Below are 18660 nucleotides of genomic sequence, written 5' to 3'. Positions count from 1 at the left end.
CACTGAAACATCAACACAGTGTAGCTTCATGTGTTCTGACATAGTTAATCTTACAGAGAAAAAAATCCTGGCTGTCAAAGGCTTAGTTATGTGAATGTATGTTACTTTTAATGACATCAGTGCATCTGGCTCTGAATTTTTGTTTTAGTGTGTGTTCTGACTAGTCGCACTTCCACAGTTCTGTAACCGTCTCTAAATTAAACCATGATTTATTTTCAAGAAAGACATCAACTCAACAAATTAATCCACTTTTATTCATTAAAAAAATGCATGCCTCTGTAAAATTAATTACATAATAAAGTTTGACAGCAAAAAGTGACAGAGCTGGATAAAGTGTCTTAGAAGAATTTAATGTTCTATGAAAATATAAGCATGAAAGGCAAAAACAAAACAAAAATATAAAGGCATGAACCGTGATGGTTTTGATGCTAATTTCATACGTAAGGCAATTTTTTAAAAGGCACATACTGCACATCAACAGGTTGACTGACCTCCTCTGTATCCATCTGACCATTTCCTTTATAAGATGGTACATGTGCTACAAAACAAATAATACAGAGAATAAATGGGATATGGCTCCATCATCAGTTAAACTCCAACTTCTGCTTTTAGGTGCATTAAAAGTCATTTGGGAGGACAGACTGCTTAAATTAGAGTGTTTAAAATGTTTTTAACATTTGATAAATATCACAGGGAACCAATAGACTGATTTTTCATCATATTTAAAATGAACCAACTAACAAAAATAAAATGCACGTAATCTCATGTAGTTTTTTTTTTATTATATATGATCATCTCATTTGCATAATTTTTTGTGCCTTTCATATTATTACTGATTACAATGAACAGAAACATATGCATAAAAAAGGTGAACTTGTGAAAACATGAAGATTGACAAATTTACCTATGATGCCAGTTTGTTGCAAATATTTTCCTCACAGAAGTTTTAAAAAATATGTACAAGTTTCAGTACTTCTAAAAGCACCACTAGCACAACATCATCCTACGTGGTGTTACATGTACAATCTGTATCTGATCAAAGTGAAAGCTCAAAAGAACATGACCTCTTGCAGCTTTTGTTGTCTTCAATTGAAGCGACTTTAAGAAATGTCAAGCGACTATGTTCTTACTTCAGAAATCCAAGCTTTAGAGATGCAGTCAACCATCCAGTTACACAAATTTAACCATTAAAGAGACTTTTGATGATCTCTGGAAACCAGTGCAGCAAACCTTTGTCTGGCCTGATACCATAACTCAAGCAAGAATAACAAACATGCTGGTGGTCTAGAAAGATAATGCGGAAAAAATAAGTAAAAAATAAAGATTTAGATTATTAAATGCATTGATGAAAACCTGCTGAGGTAGGGTCTGCCTCCCGATCCTCTACTGGATGCCTGTAGCCCTAATGAACCGGGGTGGAAATGAACAAGATATTCAGGCCTGAACAAAACAAACGGTACAAATAGAAACTTAAAAACTACAAATTTAGTAGTGAAGAGACAGGTTGGGTCTGAGGCTCTTCAACTCCACACATCTTGAGAGTAGCGTCCCTTGGTCATCAGTTTCTTGATGTAATCTGTGGCCTGGGTGCGAGTCATGCCTCCCATTTCCTCTGCGATCTCATAGAAAGCTGTCTGCACATCTTTAGCCATATTCCTTGCGTCCCTAAACAAGAAATAACTCCCTTTTAGATGTCTGGCCACATTTATTTTAATTCAGGCATGTTGTCAAGTTTTAAGACGTGCTTAAATTCAAACATAAATGTTCTTTCCTTCCTATTTGTACAAACACTCACAGTCCAACTAGGAGAACCCAAAGTACCAAAAAACAGCCTAATCTTTAAATAATGAGAAACATGACATCAGTTTGACTTAGATGAGATATGTCTTCTAGCTCACCTGGGTTTAAGAGGAACAAATAAATAAAAAGTTATGATTACTATAACATATTTGTATGTTTGTACTTTTTTTTTCTAATATACGATGAGACATGATGATACATAAATATGATCTTAAGTTTCAATAAAACAGCTCTGCTGAAATCAGCAAATGACAACTTAAATTTTCAGCAGGTTCCAGTTACACAGAATTTAGTATTATGGTGCAGACGACTAAATATGCAATGTCCTTTGGACATTTGGACCCAGGAGTGCTGTGCAAATATTCCATAACTTCTCAAAAAGACAAGCAAATTTATTTCTAAATTAATTTTTTCTAGCATAACTGAGACTTCGGTTTTATTTCTCCCTTTAGAATCAAATGTTATTATTACCCGCAGATGTAGATGTGAGCATTGTCTGAGTGAATCAGCTTCCAGACGTGTTCCTTATTTTTCTTCAGGTGATGTTGAACATACACCTATATTTTAGGGAAAGGACACAGAAAACACAGTCCATGTTTTGCTCTTCAACTTTGAATTCATGACTAATATCTCTGCAATTCATCTTGGAGCTCTCAGCTTCCTCCTGCTGCAACAGTCAAAGACATCTCACCTTATGCTCCTGATCTCTGGAGAAAGCAACATTAAGCTGTGTTAAGACGCTGTCATTCTCTGCTTGCTCCAGCTCCTCCTGGTAAATATAATCCTCATTCTTGTGTCTGCAGCCGAAATACAACACCGTCCCTCCGACCTCCTTTCCTATAAAAACAGCCACAAAAAACAAAATCGATTATTAGCTGTTGTATGCACAACAGAGGCCAAATGGACTGGCAGACATAAATGCACAAACAGTACATCCACAAGCCTCTACTTGCTCTGAAATGGGTCATTGTGCAAAACCTAATGAGCCATCTCGGTAGAGCAGGTCAGGACACAGTAATACGGTCACATTTTTTTTATCTTTAAAAGCTTTTTACAAACATTGGTGCTATACCCAATTTTGTTAAAGAAAGAAAGGAAAGATTTCCAAATGCTAATGAATAATTATTGCTTTTTCCCATCGATACAATCAGCTAACAGATAAATACTTATTTCTGTGCACCTGTTCCTTGCATTTACTGCAGTTCATTGTTTGTGTGATAAAGTTATTTTGCTGTTGTGAAATAGACGAGATAGTCTACACAGGGACAAAAAAGAAGCATGTCTCAAAGTCCTTCACTTCCTCTGCCCGCTGAAACAACACCTCAAAATCCATGTCATGACACACAAAGTCAATAAACACCTTGCTGTTTGAGCCAAGCTCTCTCTTGGATGAAACCCATGAAAGGAGCAATTCCAGTCCCAGGCCCGATCATTATCACTGGGTTGGTTGCTTTGAAAGGCAGGCGGAACTGAGACTTGCGGATGTACATGGGGACAGTTGACTTGTGTCCATTGACAAGTTTGTTCTTTAGCCAGTTGGTTGCGACTCCTTTATTGACGCGGCCTGTCTTGGTCTTGTACTCCACCACAACGGCACAGATATGGATGCTGTTAGGATGAACCTGAAGAGAAGAACACAGAAGAGTTAGCAACAACTCAATAATCAAATTAAACCTTTATTCAGTACCATCTGGGGAAGTATAAACACAGTTATGACTTTGTATGTAATGTCATCTGCTGTTTAAAAAGATGATTACTTTGGAGGAGGAGGCGATTGAATAGTAGCGGGCCTGGAGACGCGGCAACAGCTCACACAGATGGTCAATAGGGGGCTTCAACGAGGGCATATCCTCAAGGATAGCAAGGATATTTCTGCTGGAATCAAGCACCCAATTCTGGTAAAGAGCCTAGATGCAGAAAAAAAATAGATAAATATACTCTGCACAGCAATGAAGATGGAGTTAAACAAAAAGTTGTTTTACAATAAAAATGAGATAAGCTTTCATTTAGGGTTAAAAGTTGTTCTGAACTTTTATCACTGACCTTTCCTTCAGGGGAAGAGGAAGCCATCTTGCGCATGGTCTCCTGCTCTTTGGGGTCAGAGGCATATTGTGCCAGCTCGTATAAGACGTTAGTGCGAGGGGTATTAGTGATGTCCAGGTAGTGCGTGAGTGCTGTACGGTAAGTGGTGGGACAGGGGAAAGGATGTTTCTTGTTGGATTCCTCTGAAAAAATAAAAACGTCAGCAAAAGTAAGTTAGAATCACAAAAAAAAAAAAAAAAAACCAGAATTAAACAAATGTAGGTTTGTTCAAGGAAGTGCAAGGTAACAAGTACTTCCTGAAAAGCTTTAAAAACTCATTTAAAATTGAAGCAGCAAACAATAATGAAGGCCCTTGGTTTTTCTGCACCACTCCGGCTTATGCAAATCAGCGACATGAAAGTTTGAAAAAAGAAGTCACTGCCTGCTTGAAGTAGGCAGGCTTACTGGGAACTCTAACAGAGATCTGTTTGGGGCCGGACCCTGATTAACTACTGAAAGTTAGATGGTGACTTGATGAAATTTGAGTGATTTATATTGATTTCTGATGTTACAGTGTCATGTTGAAACCCTGTGTGGCACCACGGGCATGTCCTGCCACATACAGCACCAGTTTTCACTGGATTTAATCATTAAAATGTTGTTGTTTTTTTGTCAATTGTCTAACCACATTTAAACTTGGTTGGGTCAAAAAGGTCAGAAATAATGGCCCTTTGAATAAAAATATGACTTCCAATATGCTGGGGGCGGGACTTACGCAACATAATGTAATAAATATATATATATATATATATAATACTGACAAATAGTTCAGGAAGATATTGTGATCATGCCTGAGAAATTTAGTGCATATGGCTTATTTTATGTCATTATAAATTCAAGTTTTAAGTTAAGTCAACTTTGATGAATTAGGCGTATGTTCGGATCCCCGATTCATTTGACGGAACAATAAGAAGATGTAAGTATAATAAACGCTTCAATAGGCATTCACACCTTCATTACTTGAGTGAAAATACTAAAAAAAAAAAAAAGCATCCTCATCACTTACAGTACGTAACATAATGTGCACCAAGTTATTTTCACTGTTAGAGAAAATTGATTTATGGGGAAAAAAAGAAAACAACACAATCAGTATTAGAGCAATAATATCTTATTGCAGTGATATAACTATTCCCATGCTTTAGGAGAGCTGATAATGTACTTCTGGATATCCAGTGATTCAGAGTGTTGATGGATTGGCTTGTGAGGTCAAGGTGCTTGGGCTGTCAATGCCGTACCATCAAGGTTGTTCAGAGAGATAACCACATCAAGGTCCACGCCAAGGATCTTGCCCAACTTATTCACCAGGGCAGTGTCGTTTGTGGGAAAAACAGCAACGTGGTCCCCAGACTCGTATCTGAAATCACAGGATGTGACAAATTCAGACTTTGACCGTTGTGTATAAAGCTTAATGTGATTAGTCTCATGGTATCTGGGAGCTCATATGTATATTCAAGCAGCCTCACCTGATCTTGGAGCCTGTTATGTCTAACTCCAGGTGCATGAGATGTCTATCACCAGCTTTGTTAAGTCTTCGGTTGACAGTGACTGGAGCCAGGAAAGGGTTTTTTGAATCAAAGGGTCTATGCATAAAAGAAGGACACAAAAATAAATAATATCACAATCAGCAATAGAAATGTGAATGAAAATCAGAAGAAGAAAAAAAACTAAACACAAAAAGTGCATTTTTCTCTACTAAAAGTTACTTTTATTTTACTCTCAATGTCCACTAGGGGGCATAAAGTTTTGTTTCCACAAAAGCCTTGTGGTAATCTCTGCAGGTGATTGTAATGTAGGTGAAATGTGAAGAATGAATGAGCACTATGATAGGCAGTGCAGTAGCACTTACGGCTTTTGGACCTCGAAACTCTTCAGGCGGCCAATCTCTCCTGTGTACACTTTGTTCATGTTCATGTCAGTATGTTCCTTCAGCTCATACTGCCGGATGCTGTGTGAGAAAACTGGTTAGACTCTTCATGCACACGGAGTGAAATACATTCAACATGGAGTGCAATAAAATTAGTCTCTCAGATATGGTAGATACTTTTTGTGGGAATATTAAAAGAAAAAAAAAGCAGGAAAGAAGTTTTTTTTTTTTTTTTTTTTTTTTTTTTTTAAAGGGACAACTACAGGAACAGGTAAAAAAAAAAAAAAAAAAAGGAGAATTGCCTATAAATGCACCTTGTCTCATCTCCAGATGCCTCCACTCCAAAGTGCTCGCAGACAGCCGGCCAGAACTGTTCTCTCCATGAAACAAAGTCCTCTTCCAAACTTAAAAACAAAAACAGAGTGATTTAATTCACAATGAATTAATAATGTATATCTCGCATGTACTCTTAAATAAAGATGAAACCAAACAACTTGTCAAACTGCAACAATAAATCTAGAAAGTATTCCTACACTGTTTCATTGATCCACACATTTGGCACGACTGTCTGCGCAGTGCTTCTTTAGTTAGTTGGTTTTCTGTTTTTGCCTTTTTTCTTCTCTACTGTAATAATTTGTGGATCACTGAACCATTTGCTTCACTGAAGACAATACTGAAGTCAATACTGTGGTATACCTTTATAACTATGGTGGGAAATTTTCAGCCTTATTAATTATTAGTGCGCTGTTACTATAAATAAATAATAAAACTGTTATTATTAACATGCACCACCAGTTGCTGCAAGCTGTAAGTACAGTTTGTTTTCCCATGGCTTAGAGGAGCGGCCCCTTTTCCGAGTGCGCATCCCAAAGACACCCCAACGCATGCACCCAGCAAAATCCTCCCCCCAAATTCCGCAGTCCTGAAAGATCAGCCAAAATGCTGCAAAACACACGAGGCTCTCTGCCACAACGCCTGGTAGCCAATGAGTTAATACTCCCTGAGCACAGCAAACAACTGCTAAGTTTCTACCTAGTGATGAAACAAAATCCAATCCAACTATAACTTTTTAAGATGATAAATAAATAAATCAGTCTTGTTTTAATAAACTGCTGAAACTAAATTTTAGCTGAAAAGGATCATCTGTAGGTGTTCGCTGCATGGAGCCAAAATCTATGAAGAAATCAAACAGGTACAGTTACCATGGTCACATGCAACAGCAAAATGCATAGTAGTGTGAATTTCTTTTAGTAGAAATGTTGTGATAATTCTGTCTCCAAGTCCAGGCCAGCTTTAATCTTTACAACCACACACAGCTGATCATCCATGTGGAGTCATGTTAGTAACACATTTGGTTTGTCAGAACTGAGTCTGACGTTTCCATCGTCGCTCAAACCCCAATTACTTTTCCCTCTTAAAAATCAGAGACATAACCCACTTTTATACAAGGGAAATTACACTTTCTCTAAACAAAGTACAACCCTGATTTCAGTCGTCCTCATCTTTCTATCACTAATACTGAATTTGTGCTACATCTGAGAAAATCTATAGTTATCTAACTGATATTGGTTAGGCTCAGGGCATTAGTGGGTCACTTACTTGCCGTCATCGTCTCCCATTCCAAGATCAAAGATTCTCTTGGCACCAAGTTCTTCCAGTCTTTTGTCTACATACTTTCCCATTGCATTGTAGTGTTCATAAGTCTTATTGCCCAAAGCAAACACCTGGAATCAGACAAAGCTAAAGATTAATAATAATAATAATAATAATAATAATAATAATAATAATAAACATTTATTTTAGTTATGGTAAAAATATTTTAAATGGCCTTTGCTTGCATTAATGCTAAAAAACGATTAAATGGGAATCTTCCCAGCCTTCTCCTGTTCATAGTTGCAGGCTTCATCAACAAGTATTCCTATGTAACTTGTCAATAAATATTAAATGATTTACGTTTATACAAAGAAAATGTGGTGGTAACAATGTCACATGGCCTGAATTTTTAACCAAATTTCCTATAAACACATTCATTTAAACTAGGTCAGAGAAGCCACATCCTCACAATGCCAAACAAAGCCTAATTCAGATCATGCTAGTGCAGTCTGCTGCACTACATCAGCGAAACAGGCGTGCAAACTGATGGCGGGATTCAAAAGATAAAGTTGAGAGGAAGCAACAAAAAAACAAAATCTGAAGATGAACATACATATATATAAAGCCTTGTAGATCAGATGAGCCACACATACCATAACAAATTACTTTGTAATTTCTATTTGTAATTGTATTTCTGTATATTGTATTTCCTTAATTGAGGTGCATAATGATGTTTCTGGGCTCTAAAATGCTGCTGCAAGAATTTGCTTCTGATGTTGACTGAGCAAAAATAGCTGCAGATGAAAATCCAACAAATCTTAAACAAACATGTACATGTGAGACGAGTGTGGCCACTTATGTGCAGCTCAGAACTGTACTTTGCATTGAAACATTTCCAATGAAGAGTGAAATTTTAATAATTATTACAATGAATGAATAAAGCAGCAAAAAAAAAAAAAAAAAAAAAAGATAAACTTTATCATAAAGACTCACAGTGTAGTTCAGTCCAGAGAGGTCTTCATCATCATTTTCCTGCAGCCAGTCGTAAAAGTCCTGAGCATTATCTGTTGGATCTCCTTCACCGTAAGTGGCCATACAAAATATGGCGAGGGAGTTTGTGATCTCAGACAAACGGGACAGTTCCCCCTAAACAAGATATTTTCAGTTTTTAGTTTGTGTCATCTGTAACTGTGAGAAAATTAGACCAAACTCAGTCAGTGATCATCATAGATGTTGATAGATATACTGACATGAGCTATACACAGTATGCACATATGTGTATTTGGACTATATTATTAACTCCACCGTGATGGCAAACTGACCTCAGCAATACAGTAATAAGGCATTATTACTGTCTTCACTCATTTTAATACTGTGTTGTTGTTTTTTTTAAATTGCTCCACAGAAACAAATTACCATATTATACTCCTCTGGATCAGCAGCCATTCCCTTCATGCCGTAGCGTTGAGCATCTTTGGAAAGTCTGTTAGCAAATTCCTCTGCTGTACCCGTCTGAGAGCCGTAGAACACAATGATATTCTTTCCCTGTTCACGAATTGACAAAAAGATTATTCACACAGAGCACATCCGTCACAGTTATTATTAATGGATCATGTCTGAAATCTGCACCACGTTCATAATAAAGCATAATATGGAACAGAGACATTGAAATTTATTATAATTTGCCATCTTGAAAACATCCTGAACTTATGTGACATTTTGCATTTGCATGAAGTATATATAATAACAATTATTACTTAAAATAAATAAATAAATAAAAAATAAGGGAAGCAAGCCAGAAATTTAACTGGAGGCTTTTCTGCAACTATTATGGGATGTGAACCAGAGTTTTTTTCAGTTCTGGCTTGAAATCAGGAGACCAAAGTCAAAACACTTACAGTTTTCTTCATTTTCTCAATGAAACTCGTCTCTCGTGTGGTGGGTGCTCTAAGGAGAGACAAAAAAAAAAGATGTTTTTGATCAGGTTGCGTAGTGTTAAGTCATGTCTGACACTTCTTTATATAAACTTACATAGAAATGACAGAATTTGGAAAGATAGACTGGACTAACACAGGCAAGATGAAATTTGAATAATTTTGAATAAAAAAAGGGGAAATGACGCATCTTATCACAGCAATGATCATAAACTTTCATTTACCTATCCTTATTACTTCATATAATGCAGATTTTCATGTAGGAGCAACTATATATATCCATCCTTTTAGAAAGAAAATCAAAATTTCAATATTTATAAAAAAAATGACATTTGTTCCTTTTTTCAGTGATCAAAGTGACAGCTGGCTTTAAATGTGTCCTTTCACGCGCAATAGCAGGTTCTTGACCCGTTTGTTGATTCTAGATTAGACGTTTTATGTTTACAAGCTAAAACTGGTTCTGGTCGGCAAATAATGAAGCAATGAAAGCTCAGAGTCAAAAAGATTTACTGAAGATTCAGACGGAAAAATGAAGAGACAGAGGTAGCTAGGTTTACAAACATTCTGACAGGTGAATGTGGCTCAAAATAGTTACTTATCCCAGTTTCAGATCAGATTTTATTATTAAAGAGGACGAAGAGCTTAATGGAAGTTTAACATCTAGATTCAGACTGACTCAGGAAATAATTAATGGAGTGAAACAGATAAACAGCATGCATCAACAACAGTAGCAGAAAGGGACAAATGTATTACTGAACCAAATAAAAGGCAATGCCGCTTCATTAAGCATCAAAGCACTCAGCAAACACCTGCACATCTGTTTACACCGATACATGAAGACAAGGACGGCAACTGGAAGCATAGCTATAAATGCTAAATATATGAATTGTCTTATTTTCACAATACAAGCGGCAAGAGACTAAATACTCTCACCAAAATCCAAGATTTGACCTAAAGTAGAACCAGTATGACAGAGTATTGTCCATTTAGTTGGTTCCTCAGGTTTGACCATAGTAAAATTATATTATAGTAACCCTAAATAAGAAAACCAGTGTGCAAGGATGGGATATGTGGAACCGACACAGCTGTAAAAATCAGCCCTTATTTAAAACAAATTGTCCTCTGACATAAAGTGTATATTTCTGATCAAAATATTCAAAGATGTTTCCCGACAGCTACAACAGAGCCTGTTTGAGGTCTTATCAGCATCAGTTTGTCCTACAGTAACTCAATGGGGAGTGTTATCTGTGCTCAGCCAGGTTACTTTGGTTCGATATTTGAGTTATAATCAAAGCAAATAAAAAAGAAGGGCTTTCACCAAATGCTGTCACCAACATTTCATTTTCAGTGTGTTTTTTTTTATTAAGAAACAGCCAAAAAATGACCCATTTTAACAGCTGTTGGGGGTTAGCAGTAGAGAGCAAAGCTAATTACTGGTGTTAGGATTAAAGTTAAAGGATGAAACATTATTTAGAACAAACTAGTTACACTTCTCATTCTAATTCAACTTTATTTATATAGCGTCAAATCACAGCTAAGCCATCTCAAGACGCTTTACAGACAGAGAAGAAAACATAATGAAAGCCAGTTCATAACAGCCTATATAAGGAAACCAACAGATTGAGTTGGGTCCAACTCAATCTCCCATCCTGAGCAAGCACACTGGCAACAGTGGGAAGGAAAAAACTCCTTTTTAACAGGAAGGAAACCTCCGGCAGAACCCGGCTCAGGACAGGCAGCCATCTGCCTCTGCCTCATTTATGCATCCTGCAGCTATGGCCATACATCCTGATCATCATAATTTAGCTCAAGCAACAGTGTTATTCTCAGAGGGCAAAACATCTTTACATGACATTTAATGATCTCAGTTTTTGTGGTTTTGCATTTTCTGTGGACCGCCCTGAACTAAGTCCCTCAAACAGATTGAATGGATGTCATCCATTAAAAAAAAAAGAAAAAAAAGAAAACTTGTTTTGCAAACACCAAATCCTTAACTTTGCCATCTTCGAGGTGCTATAGCCTCTTGCGTCATGATGCTTTGATGTTATTTGTAAGCTGTAAACTAAATGGAAGTTTCCCCACATAATCTATAGTCTTTATATGGAAAATCTCATTTCTTCATCAGGGACAGAATGTATAATGTATAGGTTTGCCATTTGTTCCAAATTGTGGCCAACCAGATATCTAGCTAGCGTCACACCAGTCGATTTAACAGAGAATTTAAAGGGTGTAAATGAGCATGCTGATTAACGGCATCTGCTTTGTACATTTTCTTTCTCCCAGCATGTACACCGTTTTCCACAAGTTCATCAATACTGTGGGCATGTCAAAACGCATGTAGTATTTGTAAATACAGCAGTCATTATGTATAAGCTGTTAACTCCATCTATCATCCTCTATGTTCCTTAAAAATAAAGACTGGCTTTCCTTCCTTATGTTCTTCTTAAATCATGTCCTTCTCCTGCTTGTATTGACAAATCTGCCACAGTCAAAAGACAATAACACTGTGTTAACAGACGTCCGTAAGTCAAGTTAAGACACAAATATGCTGCTGTTCTGTTGTGCTGATGTTTAAAAACTGCTTTGTCTTTAGTATCACTGGCTTCAGGCACACTAATGATTTCATGATGCTCCAATTAAACCTCAAAGGAAGTTTTTCTTTATTCATGAAAATAAAACTGTAGGAAATGTGCATGTGACCAGATCTAGAAAAAAAAACAAGGGAAGGAAAAAACAGAACACTTAATTTTTACATAGTTACACTGCATTAGCAGTCAAACAGATTGTATCTCCATCTCTTACATAACCTGGGAACATCACATGGTTTTCTATGCCATGACATTGTCAGTCTAGAAACATGGAACAATGCTTCTGTGTTCAGTTTGCATTGGCAACAATTAGTCAATTCTACACTTACACAAAGGTGACTAAAATGTGGACCAAAAACTTTCCGGAGTGAGACACTGAGGTAGAAAAACTAAACAGCAGTCACATAATAGCAGCATGCAAGCTTCAGCTAAAAAATGCTATCTTATTTTCTAAAGTAGGAAACTGAAACATTTCACTGACCTCTCAGGAGCATCTCTCCCGTTTTCTGGCAGGGAAAAGACGCAGCCCATGACATGCAGCCCTGTAGCTCGCCACTTCCACTAGCACTGCTGGCAAAGCCAAGCCGGAAGCACTCAAAATCAAAATCAGCACTCCACAACCATAGGATGGAAAAGTAATACCAATCAAGGCAGGCAGATGGATACTTGCAGGATTTGAAGCGTCGCCTGCTTTCACCTTAGAACTCCAACAGGGTCTGAACTCTGAAACCAGCAGCGTCTGCTTTCCACACACACACACACACACACACACACACACACACACACACACACACACACACACACACACACACAAAGAAGCAGCACAGCAGCCTACAGCCCTGCCAGTGTCTGGCAACCGCGGAGAACACAATGGTGGGAAACTGACTTTCCCATAAAATGTAGTCAAGCTGCAGACCCACTATTTTCAACACACGCTGAAATGATCATGAGCTGGAAATGCCTTCCTCCTCATCCCCGCCCCCTTTCCTGTCCAGTCTGAAAGGTGTTAGGAATGAAAAAGTAAAGAAGATCCATTCTGAGAATTTGGCTAAGCATCAGAGCAACTCCCCGGTGGACCACTAAGAAGGAGGAAGAACTCTGAATGGTAGTTGTGTGTTTTTTTCTTTTTGTGTTTGGTTTTGTTTTTTTTTTGCCAAAGTATCCCCTGCCCCCACCTCACTGGAGGAGAGAGGGGAATGTCATTTCTATGGCAACCTCATTTATCATAAAAGGATTCCATTTGTGACATTGCCCAATGGCGGAGCAGCTCAGCCCTGACGCACACACAAAAAGAAAACAAGAGAGCAGGGAAAGAAGACGGAATAAAAGTAACTCCGAGCAAAGAAAGGGACGCTTGTCGTTTGCTTCAACTTTCCGCCTTTGGAGCAGGCTCACAAAAGAAACTTGGCTCGTTCTCTGGAGAACTTTTACAAAATGGGTTCAGGGCCAAAAAAACAAAAGCACAGGAAAGACGTGGAACAGTTCGCCCCTTCGTAACAGTTAGGTAATTACTGTCCCTTTAAGAGGCGGGGAGACCAGCTTGTATTGCTGGATGCTCCTTTCCTGCATCCCTTCCCTCCAGAGACGCATACTCTCCTAAAATGCAAAACATATTCTCCAGTGGTCTTTCCCTCCCCTCTAGGCAAAGTCTCGTTTCAGAACAACTGTTCAGGATTTCTCTCCCTCAACCTGCGTCTGCTTAAACAAGCATACAATGGCTGTGGCTCTTGCTGGCAGGGCTTTTCTTTTTTTTGTCAAGGTTGAAAAAAAAAGGAAAATGCCAGGGAAAGACCAAAACTGTGGCCAATGCAAGACGAGTTCATGCCAAGCCGCTAGTACTTATCTGCTAAGTGATGAGGGAAGAGAACAGGGAAGGAAGACAGCACTTGTAGGCTTGGACAACAGATAAAAGCCTGCCAGAGAGGAGAGCAGCTGGTTTTTTTTTTTTTTCTTCAAAGCAAAGTCTTTGAAAAAACAAAGGTCACTGCTAGTGAAACATTTACTCAAACCTTAAGCTGTGCACTCTCACACACTTGCTTCAAGGGCTTTTACAGTGACAATTTGTTCACATGCTGACATGCAATTCTGTCACATTGCCTTGAGAAGCAGGTTGGTCTCAGCGACATTAACATAATTTAGATTATGCTTCTCAAACTCATTCAAACTTCAGCTTCAGCACTCCCTCTGACCTGTGGTGTTCCCTTAAGTTCTGTTCTTAGTCCCCTTTCACCATTAACATGCTTTTATTAGGACATAAAATGACCTCTAAACATTTGATTTATCATTGCCATGCCGATAAACTCAGCTCTACAATCTAATAAAATCCTGGGATTATAAATAATTCTTTAAAAAAAAAAAATAATAAAAAAAAAAAGGCAGGGTAGGAGATGTTTTCCAGGAGAATTTTCTTACTATATTGCTTAAAATTCCCTTCACACAAATTGCAGCCAATTAATTAAACGCTCCAACACAAAAATATAAACATGTAGTCACCTGTGGGGCAATCGTTTTAAATGAGAAATTCCAAAAGATTGAATGATGTTTATCAAACTCAGCTGCCATTTGTCCCTCCACCCTCAACCACTCATTGTTTGCCCCTCTTTGTGAACAAATCACATACTTGCAGAAGCTTAGAACTCTTACAATGAAGCAGAGCCAGAGCTTGACTAGCGACAATAGCTTGCATACTACATAAAATACATTACACACCTAAATGTTCAGGACATTATGGCAGAAAAGGTGCCTCTATGGAGCACAAGCAAATAATAAACATCTAAAACAACTAAACTGAATCAGGGAAACATGTAATAACTCAAGGATAGTTGGCCTTGAGGACCAGGGTTGGGAATTACTACTGTAAAAATATGCCATCGTGTAATGTATGTAGTTTAACAAAACAGCAGCCTTTGCTTTGCATACACAAGTCTGCTTAGAAGAGCAGTTTTTTAAGGACCAGATATAACACTTGCCTGTCTGCTGCACAACAGTCTGTGAAATATTAATTTTTTATATTGAAAGTTACAGAATTAACAATGAGACTGAAACAATTCTTACACATACAACTGAGAAGAAGATAAATGTGTCTATTTCAAATTAAGGTATTTTTTGTTATACTTTAAATTTAGTAGCAAGTTGTTTCTTATCTGTGTTGTTTGACAAAAAGAAATTTACATTGTGAAAGAACTAAAAACACACTGATAAACCTAATGGACACTCACGGTGTGTCAAGCTTCTTAAACTCAGGGATGGGCTCCGGCTTTTTGCGAGACATGAACCAGTAAATGACAATCCCAATGATTAGGGAGAAAAGGAAGAGGTCCAGGTTGCTGAAAAGAGGCTCCTCTTCATCCACCATTGCTTCATGATGAGTGGTGTCAGGGTCCATATCTGGCATGTCGACACGCTGCACTGGAATGTAAAAGGAAAAAAAAAAAAACAAAACAAACAAAGTTAAAATTACAGTAGTTATTTGTTGTTACTTTGGCAAATAAAAGGATTATAAATGAAAGTTTTTATTGTTAATTAGACAAAATTACATTTAATGGCACTCTGAGAAGGTCATTTAATATTTTACCTTTCAACGGGCCAAATTATTTATAAAAATAGATACATATGTACTGCAGCCCTGCAGTGTAGAACATTTGTGCCAAAATGTCTTTAACCAATAATAATTATTTCAGTTCTACTTCAAGTTTACAGTATCGCAACTGAATAAACATGGAGACTCTGGCAAAGAATTGGTTAAATTACTGTACAGAGAATGATTGCTAACATATGTCTGAGGTATATGTGGAATATCACACAATGACAGCGTTTGTGCACTCATTTTTGGACAACTGACTTTAAATTGGGCTTGGCATAATATAACATTGTAACCCACCGCTTTTGATGGGCGAGGAATTTCATGTCGTGCATCAACAACATCAGCTCTTTTCAGACTGAGACCGAGAGGACACGGTGTTCTGAACACTTAGGTTTCAATTCAGTTGGAGGACATGACAACAATGAGTTCAGGTTTTCCCTAATACCCTAACTTGGCTTGATCACAACTAGACAATTTAACACGGCATCTCAAAAAACACTTGTTCAGTGAAGTGTTGGTTTGTACAACACTAGACCGCTGATTCACGGACACACTAAACAAACCCCTTCATGATGAGCTGGGTACCAACTGCAGTAGGAACATAAGTCAATCTGATCTCAAGTTGTGCAATCCAGTGTAATAGAAACCAGCTCTTACGATGCCATCTCATTAGGCATTACAGCCCAACCTACTTTATCAGCCAATAATGAGCTGTCATTAATATACTGTGTCAGCACAGGGGTTGTTTGACATGTCATAAAATGACAAAGTCTTGAAAAAGAACATTGCGCTGAAAAACTGCTGTCATTTGGGGTCATTTTGCATTCACTTTAACCCTTTCAGGCATGAATAATAAAAGACTATGTAACATTTTTTTAAATACAGTATTTGTCTCTACAGACATATGCAATGATACTTTTATGTTTATTGATGATTTTTTGAATTCAACATGATTTATAATTTATTTTAATGTATTCTATAAAATATTTATAATATATCATCATAATTATATTATGTAAATCTTCGACAAAATATACCTGTACCATTTTCTTTTCCTATTTATTGCAAAGGCAAACTTGTGTAATTACATTATGTTCTATTATATCATATATTTATTTACTCTTCAGTGAGTGGAATTGTATTGGATAACTCATTAACATCCACTGAAGTGGTTCATTTACAAAAATACCATCCTCATTCATGAATATGCAAGAAAAAAACTTGTAAATAAGCGCCCACGATAAGGCCACTAAAGGGTTAAGTTCAAGTTGTTTTACACAAATCAAACTTTAATTCCATAGCACTTTTCATGCTTAAAATAAACCAATACAACGTGCTTCACATAATAAAACAATTTACATCAAATAGATAAAACACACACACACATACATCCACAGTCCCCTTACACCCAATAACTCCTTAGATTATCAGATGAATTTTATTAGTTTTTCTTAACTCTAAAATCTTCATTGGTCACCAAACTCCAGTACTGGTCTGTCTTCAAGAAAATAGACTCTTTAATAAAGTTTGTCAAAACACTGCAGATATTGCAATATCTCAACTATCTCGCTGTTTGGAGATCTCACTAAGATAGGTTTATTTATTTATTGTTACCTAGATTTGTATTATCTACATGCAGAAAATAATTTGAAATCTATCAAAAGGAGACAATAGTCTCCTAAAAACTACAATTCTACAGAAGAAGTGTGCAGTCTGTTACAAAGCAGACCTGTTTTATTTATGATCCTGTTGGAGGAGGAGGAGGAGGAGGAGGAGGAAGAGGAGAAAGGTGGTGGGGGTCTCCCAGCGGGGTCAATTGACAGTTTAACTTGTTCACATATGTCGCGCCAAAATAAAAATAAAAATGACAAAGGAAATTATAATGATGACCATTACATTGGTAAAGCATACTAATCAAGGGTTAATTTCTTGATAAGAGTAGTTTGTCTTATTATGCAAGTCGGATAAGCTTATTGCTCAATGACCCATCTTCTTTCAGGTCCAACCATGGATATAGTTACACCAACCTGTTTCAACTCCTTCGTTATGGCAGAGTCATTTACTGTGACACAATACATCATCTGTCAGACTGCTGCTGACAAAGGCTAACACATCATGTATTCAAGATCATGAGCTAGAGTGTGGTTAGTCAGCAGCCAGACCAAATGAAAGAAACTTTAGCAGCGGTCGATACAGTCATTATCTGGCAGAAATTTGTTGTTTACTGGAGTTTGTCCCGACTGTCCAATTCTGAAAATGAAAAACTTTATCGCCACGGGGGAATTATGTAATAACAGATCGCAGGCAAAGTTTTTTCCTCCCACACCGACGTTAACGTAGCCTCACGTTACACACCACAGTCTTTACGTGATATTACTTAACTTGGTGAAACGTGGTTTCCCATTGTAAACAAAGCAGCCCTCGCGGTCACTAAAACGAGTAAGCCCGTTGTAATGGGATCTGTCTACGTCCTGGACCGTGACAACACTAGCTGAAAGCATGGCCCTGCATGAAATATTAGGCAGTTCGAAAAAATAGTACAGTTGTCAACAGTACGATGTGTATAAGGCTCATTAAATTAAAATTCACCCTCCAACATAAAATAGTGACACGGCATAACTCCAGTTTACACAACACTGGAGTCATCACTTGCAGAAAGCTGTTACATCACTTTAAAAAACTTCAAGTCTTGACCCTGTTTTCAGTCGTTATTGTTCACATAAACGTATTATCGCAGCATTTCATACTGTCACAGGTTACAGCTGACTAAACCAGTTTAAAATGTATGGTTTGGGTGAAAGCTTACCTTCTCTTCTCCTCTTTGTGCTAGGCTCAGACTGCGCTCATTACGGAAGGAAACTTTACGCCACGTAGGATCAAACCAAATCAGCCTCATCCGCGGGGGAGGACGCTTACAGTTCAGAGAGGGAAAAACAGCATGGTCATGTTTTCACTTCCTGAAAAGTTCAAGATACGGCAATATGTTGTAAGAAAGTCGCTCAAAGATATTGCTCAAATTCCTCATTCTCGTTTTAAAATGCATGGATTTAGTCATTATTTGGACCCCTCCACAGTTTCTCAGCCGGTCTATGGTCTCAGTTCACGTGCAACCTGCGTTATTAAATAACTGTCAAGGAGCAGCAGGCAAAGGGTCATGGTTATGTAATGCAACCATCAGAACAGACCAAAAGCAGTTTTATCAAAAGTGTCCTCCTC

The 18660-nt window shown here is 37.6% G+C and overlaps 1 protein-coding gene across 2 annotated transcripts; it reads right to left on the bottom strand.

The window, feature by feature from the left end:
* Window positions 1-235: 235 nt before the first annotated feature.
* Window positions 236-18296, bottom strand: porb (P450 (cytochrome) oxidoreductase b). Of its 2 annotated transcripts, XM_079246953.1 has the most exons (16): window positions 18251-18296; window positions 15080-15269; window positions 9238-9286; window positions 8756-8884; window positions 8333-8485; window positions 7346-7470; window positions 6061-6150; window positions 5729-5827; window positions 5346-5462; window positions 5118-5236; window positions 3844-4025; window positions 3558-3707; window positions 3161-3422; window positions 2492-2637; window positions 2272-2357; window positions 236-1665 (listed from the first exon to the last, which is right to left on the bottom strand). In XM_079246953.1, exons 2-16 carry the CDS (start codon window positions 15253-15255, stop codon window positions 1521-1523), a joined length of 2028 nt encoding a protein of 675 aa, XP_079103079.1. In that variant the 5' UTR covers window positions 15256-15269; window positions 18251-18296; the 3' UTR covers window positions 236-1520. The 2 variants fall into 2 exon arrangements, with proteins under 2 accessions (XP_079103079.1, XP_079103080.1); XM_079246954.1 differs by lacking the exons at window positions 15080-15269; window positions 18251-18296 and adding an exon at window positions 12343-12573.
* Between the last annotated feature and the right edge of the window lie 364 nt (window positions 18297-18660).

This window comes from Telmatherina bonti, assembly GCF_933228915.1.
Source record: "Telmatherina bonti genome assembly, chromosome: 9".
Lineage (NCBI taxonomy): Eukaryota > Metazoa > Chordata > Actinopteri > Atheriniformes > Telmatherinidae > Telmatherina > Telmatherina bonti.
Note: the sequence above shows the minus strand (reverse complement) of the source record. Positions and strands in the feature narration are given on the sequence as shown.

Bases quoted from the DNA above. Each gene is read 5' to 3' on its own strand.
- porb (XM_079246953.1), bottom strand. From the start codon at position 15,255: ATGCCAGATATGGACCCTGACACCACTCATCATGAAGCAATGGTGGAT. The intron at 8,486-8,755 runs GTAATTTGTTTC...TATCTTGTTTAG, and splicing joins ATCCAGAGGAGTATAATATG to GGGGAACTGTCCCGTTTGTC. The intron at 1,666-2,271 runs GTAATAATAACA...TTTCTTGTTTAG, and splicing joins GCTCACATCTACATCTGCGG to GGACGCAAGGAATATGGCTA.